The sequence below is a fragment of the Poecilia latipinna genome, unplaced genomic scaffold, assembly GCF_001443285.1.
Source record: "Poecilia latipinna isolate Pla-1442-1.1 unplaced genomic scaffold, P_latipinna-1.0 Scaffold723, whole genome shotgun sequence".
NCBI classification, from domain to species: Eukaryota; Metazoa; Chordata; class Actinopteri; order Cyprinodontiformes; family Poeciliidae; genus Poecilia; species Poecilia latipinna.
This window is the reverse complement of record NW_015113339.1, coordinates 396367-402624: the sequence shown is the minus strand read 5'-3', so window position 1 is coordinate 402624 and position 6258 is coordinate 396367. Positions and strand designations below refer to the sequence as shown.

The window sequence follows — 6258 nt, the reverse complement described above, 5'->3', positions numbered from 1 at the left end:
TTTTTTTTTATAAAAATTTTTTTTTTTAGATTTTTTGTGTTTTTTTTTTTTTTTTTTTTAAAAAAAAAAAAAAAAAAAAAAAAAAAAAAAGCTATTTGTAGTTTTTTTTTTTTTAGAAATGATCTAAAATCAGAATTGCCATGTTTTCACAAAACCTGAAATCGGTCTCAGACCCTCATTTCCACCAACAAATGCTGGTGAACAACACTGTTGCTGAGTTGCATGTCTTTCTGTTGCACGCTCAGCTTCGTGTACGTACAGGACAAGCGGGATGTCCTCCTTCTCTCCGTGGGTTCCGTACAGTGAAATCTTGATTGGCTGCTCACTGAAGCTCTGTTTGTCCTTGCTGAAGAAGTGTGCCTTCACTTGGTAATGGAAAACTGCAGGATGGAAAGAAGATTCACTCTCAGTGAAATGATACATTTCTACTTACGCTCTACTTCACCCTTGACTAGAGCTTTAGACACCGATTAGTATATTCTTGTTTGGCTTCAAGCATGCATGTGGAGACCCTTAGAAGCTCTTGAAACAGCTTGCTATTTATCAAGTAAATGTTTACACATTTGCTGATTTGTGATTTCTAAAAAAAACAACGAAAAAGAACTTTTCCACTGCCAAAGTAATGCACAGGTATCACTTTACTTTAGCATACTTTAGCAACTAAAATACCCATGACCTCATGAATGCACGGAGCTTGCTGTCCTTGTGAAGCTGTCTCAAGTTTCCACAATCACTGTCGGGTCCAAGGAGACGCATTTACTCTAACCGCATCGAGTCACGGTAGCAAATAATCTGAGGATTACTTTTAATGAAGGCATGTGCATGATTTAACTCCCAATAATGCAGACTAAAGCATGTAAATCCAGGAAGACTTTTCTACTTTTCTTAGATGTTAAACAGATTTCCTTTCTGTTCTTGCAGTCAATATTCAAGTACAAATTTCCGTCTCCGTGGAAAAAGTCGAGTTTACTGTAGTTTCACACCTTGTCTGTGGAGATTTACCTTTGTAAGGCATCATATCCCGAGTCTTGAGGTACATCCTGGCACTGCGGGCCGTCCGGACCTTGTTGATGTTGTAGCCAAGCTTGTTGCATCGGTTCTTCCTGCAGCTCAGGCACATTCCCTTGTTGAAGGTGTCCTTGGAGTTGCAGCGGTAGGCCATGCTCTGCTGCTGGGTGTTCAGCAGCGAGTCGATGAACAAGTGGATGGAGCGCTCATGGGAGCATTTGATAAGCTGATCCATATCTGCAAACAAGAATGCAAGAAGACTCTTCGGTTTTTGCAGATAAACGCTGGCAAAGGCAGAAAATTACTTCCTGGTGTTTGTTCTCCTTTTTTCATTCATAAGACAGTCACAAACGAGGACCAGAAGGCATCCAACGCTATGTTCTGGTTTCTAAAAGCATGAAGCAACAAAATATTGAGGAAATACACCAGATATTTTTGCTCACTTCATGTTTTTAGCTTGGAATGTTATGATTGGAGGCAAAGACACTTTAACTTGCAACCATTTGTTTTAGCAAGCACCTCCCTGTCTTCTGACTGAAATCTGCTAACAATATATTATTCCTAAGACTAGTATAATTAAAAAACAAAGCTAATTCATTATCTCTAGAAGCCTGGGAGATTTTGAGTTACATACTTTGGAGGCCCTTGATCCCTTCTGATGCAATCCCCAGCAAGGTATTCTGGATGTCACAACCCGGCTGGAAGGTTCCTCCGTTAGGGTAAATGTCAATGTGGCCCACTGGCCTCTGGATGCCAATGCTGCGGTCTGGAGAGCCTCTGGTGTTGGTGTGCAGGACGTCCACAAACTGGGCATCGCCTCGGGACAGAGTGCTCTGCTCGTCTGCGTGCTCAAAGGTGGGACCGGCGGGATCCAGACCTGGGCACGAGAACAAAACAATCGATCAGCTGTGGAGATAAACGTGACTGGAGATAAAATGCTACCATTTGGAACCGTTGTGTTTCAAAGCATTAAAGGCTTGAAAGTCTGTTCTCAGTCTGACCTCCTTCTGATTTGTGCAGGAAAAAAAAAAAAAGTTTGATGGTGCTTAATGGCCCACTGCTCTCAGATCTAGTAAACACACCATTATTTGAAGGAGGTCAGAGAGATTTTAAAGCTGGACCAACTTCATAGGAGCAACTTGGAGCTCTAAATCTGAAACAAATTGGCTGCATGCACACACACACACACACACACACACACACACACACACACAATGGAGGCCTGGAATGTAGAGGCTGACAGACTCGGACGTACATACATGAAGGTACGCACCAATAACCTTAAGAACTCAATTTAATACTAAAATAACCAAACAGCATATTAAAAACATGTAGTTAACATTTTTACAACTTTATCGAGGTCTTTTTTTGAATTTAGATTATAACCCAACGTTCCTATATGTCAAAATTGAGTCAATTTTTCAAAGTCCTCGGCCGCCTTTAACCATTTTTAGCATATAAATACCATAGATCTAATACTTTATATGAAGTTATGTCATTAACGGATGGATTGATACTGAACCAAAACTGCAAAACCTTTAAACCAAACTGCTAACTTTTTCAAACTGTACAGGAATCCTGGTAGTCATTTAACAGGAGTCACCTGTGATCCTGCTGATCTTATGGTCAGTGAGGTCTCCAGCAATGCCGGCCACATGTGCTCCCAGACTGTATCCCAAAAGATGAATCCTCTCCCAGGGCAACTGCAGCTCTTTCTGCAAAGCAACAAAACAAGTCAGGCGTGTGCATGGAACGCCTTAATACAATCGACAGGGAAGCCTGCAGAAATGCAAGCTGTACTTGGCAAGGCTCTGAAGCATTCTGCCCCAGGAATGAATGTGGGAAACAATCCAGAGAAAGGATTCGGTGCAATTTCATTCTATGCCAAATTCTAGACTGCTTTTAAAGTTTGAAGTTGCGTAAGCAAAGGGAAAGCTTTGGGCTGTTGCAAAAGCCGTGCCCTCGCTAACACTAAGCCTCGCAGCGATAGCCGCAGACATGACTATAAAATGTGTTTATAGCCATTTAAAATCTCATAGCGTAGACAAACACAACCACATGGCCCCATTGGGAACGGAGCATTACGGAGCAGATTTTAGCCAATAATGTGAACTCAACAATTGTCACATGTTATATTTACAGAACTCAAAAAGCTAATGCAGAGGGAGGGCGATCCAACGGCTCACCTGCAGCCAGGTAACGAACTTGGCCACGTCTCGGCCAACCAGCTTGGTGTAGGCTGCGGAGGTGGGGTAGTGCTGGTTGGCGCGGGTCAGCCAATCCACCACGATCACGTTTGCAGTTGGCACGCGCTCATACAGGGCGGACACCAGCTTGGGGACCCAGCTCTCAAACATCCCTGTTACCTGCAGGGCAAAACATAAAAGCAGCAGGTGAAACTGTGGCCCATGATGTTTGAACAAAAAGCGCATTTTTACAGAGTTTACAGGTAAATGCCGATAGTCACATTTTGTGCTGTTGATGCCTTATGTTTCAAAGAACTGTGAAACATAAGATTGTATTAATGTAACCAAGTAACACCAGTTTCTCATCGTGTTTGCACTGTCAAGGAATCGACTGGTATGAGAACCTTCACTATGCTAAATATGAGTAATAATCCTGAGCTTCAACATGGTGTAGAAAAGGGAAGCAAAATCACTCAAACTGCTGTTAAGATTATATTGCATGTAGTAGTTTGAGTATTGCTATCACAGTTTTTGTATTGTGCATCATAAATATTGAATGTGCACTACTTTCTAAGAGGTTATTGGACAGTGTTTTATCCCTTTTGGTTTGCCAGTCTGCATTTTAAATGCCCAACACATGATGTGAGCTGGTTAATTAGTCAGCCTATCTGCTCTGATAGCCAAACTGAAGTCAGCTGGTGACCAGACATGCTGATCACAGCAGTGTGGGACTTTTTCATTTTCCACATCATAAACTGTCCACGTTTTCTGAGATTTTAACTATTTCTGAAATATTCCAAATTTGTCTTTTTTGTAAGCAAAGGCGTAAAACAATTATTATCGCCGTCTGACAGGTGGTGAACAGCAGCAGGTTAAAGGACAAAGCAGAGCTGGAGAAGACTCAACTTCTCTTGCATTTATTATCAATATTTCTTATTTGAGTGAGATCATGTTTTCATTCTCCCATTTTGTTTTACTTCCATTGTAGTGTAGCTTGTGCTGCAGAAAACATGTGACTGACAATGCACACATGGTCAGGTCAGTGTCTGAGGTCAGCTGCCATATGGCGTGGTTTATCCAGCAGTGCCTCTGTGTTCTGTTGGAGACTGGCCAAGGTATCATCAGGTTCAAATTGTGCAGCATGACTGGTTTTAAATCAAATTACAGCAGAAGATGGACTGTGTGCCGTTTCCCCTCCACAGCTTGTGCTTTTTGCCATCATATGTTGCAGGACTTCTTTTTTTTTTTTTTTCTCAGTATCTGTGATGCATTTTTATGTTGCACTGCCTAAACATATCTGCGCAGAAGCTTTGCGCACAAAAAAAAAAAAAAGTTAGTTTCAGTGTTACTAACCGTCCAGCCATGTATCACAATGAAGGTCTGGGTTTCTGGGTTGAATGCGCACTCGGTGATGGTTTCTGGTCTGCCGGCCACCATGTAGCACATATCATCATCCGGGAGCTCGGCGGTGCGCAGGGAGAACTTGGACACGATGTCAGTGAAATCCGTCATCCATTCAGTGGTGGTTGGCACAGGCGCATCGGTGACTGTGCTGTTTGCTGTTGCAAAACAAACGGAGAGCGCAGTTTAGGATTTGTTCACAGAGAAGCCTTTTAAATGCTAGTTGGCTGAATGTCATTAATTGTGAACAACGTATTTTTTTTAAGTGACTAAATAAGGCGTGACAGTGTCGCCCCCTTTTGTCCTTTCTGAATCTTTACCGGGAAAACTCAATTTCTTGATAACACGAAAGCATTTCTACATTATTAATTAAACCAAATAACTGAATGCGGGTTTTTCAGTTTTCCTCTAAAGGAATCATTCTTAATGGGTCGGAGCGAGTGTTAAAAAGAGTCGGTCTAATTCAAATTCAACGCGCAAACTGTGCTCGAGTAAAACAGTTGTGTTTTATTAAATTCAAAGATGGATAAACATTATTGTGTGAAGAAATTATTTTCTGTATCAACTTCAACCAACGTTTCCTCCCTCATCTTATCTATCCTCAGACCAACAACAAAAAAAGCTCCTGCCTGCTGCTTTTCGTCACGCACACATGGAGCTGAATGCAGACCTGCGCTCTTTTTAAAGACGGGTTAATATCGGTCAAAAGTGGAGCCGCGTGCAGCAATAAACCTGCTATCCACATATTTATCACCTTCACCTGCTTCTCGTTTTGTTCTGTTTAAAAGTCTCATCAGAATAAATGTGAGTCTTACCAAAAGCAGTTGAGTTGGCGGTGGGTTCGACATCTGAAGAAAAGGCTGCGTGGATGCTTCCCAAAGTTATCCAAATAGTCACGAAGCAAATCATTTCTTTTCCCATATTGTTACTGAGTTTTTCCTCTTGATTTGTATTTCTTGATTTTAAAGTTTTTTTGTTGGTTTTGGTTTTATTGTTTGTTTGTTTTTGGGGGTTTTAGTTTTTTTTGGTTGGTCGAATAGTTGTGGATCCACTTAAACCCAAAGCACCGGTGACAAAGTGGTGAGCTGTTTGCGGTTTAAGGGTGAAGTTGCTTATGGTCTGTAACATTTGCCGCTGCAGGTCATCTTAATGGGTGGCTTATTTGAATACTCAAGCGTGATTGGCTGGAAAGTTTTGGGGGGCGGAGACTAAACGCTGTCCCAGCTCTAAAAAAAAAAAAAAAACTAAGGAGGTTGGTCATCCTGCTGTGAGGAAAGCGGGGCCCCTGGCAGCCAAGCAGAAGGTTTCATTTACGGAGCAACATTAGTGTCAGTTCCCAACTGTCCGTGTGTCTGGTTTTAGTGATTACACGACACTTTCCTTTGATCTGCTGCCAAAATGATGTGGTAATAGGTATTTTTGTCATGCATTAGGATATTAAAAGGTTTCTAACTAATTTAAAAAGCGCTCTTTGAACAAGTTAGTGAAAGAAAACCTGATTCATTGTGTTTGTAGGAAACATTTTATTTTTAGGACAGCAAGGTTGTTAGCGCTGCTGCATTGCGGCAAAACAGGATGGGATCCTGGCCAAGACATTTTCTGCAGCAGGTTGGTTTTCCCCAGGTACTCCAGTTTCCTCCTGCAGTCCAAAAACCTGACTGTT

At 41.8% G+C, this 6258-nt stretch overlaps 1 protein-coding gene across 1 annotated transcript in view; it reads right to left on the bottom strand.

Moving 5' to 3' along the window:
• lpla (lipoprotein lipase a) overlaps positions 1–5720 on the bottom strand; it is a 10583-nt gene extending 4863 nt beyond the window's left edge. The window contains exons 1-7 of the mRNA XM_015045390.1: positions 5411–5720; positions 4548–4753; positions 3195–3374; positions 2612–2723; positions 1643–1885; positions 1003–1245; positions 260–380 (exon numbers count right to left, since the gene is read on the bottom strand). Of these exons, the coding sequence (XP_014900876.1) occupies positions 260–380; positions 1003–1245; positions 1643–1885; positions 2612–2723; positions 3195–3374; positions 4548–4753; positions 5411–5516 (1211 nt within the window). The 5' untranslated portion in view covers positions 5517–5720. The remainder of the gene's footprint in view (positions 1–259; positions 381–1002; positions 1246–1642; positions 1886–2611; positions 2724–3194; positions 3375–4547; positions 4754–5410) is intronic.
• Between the last annotated feature and the right edge of the window lie 538 nt (positions 5721–6258).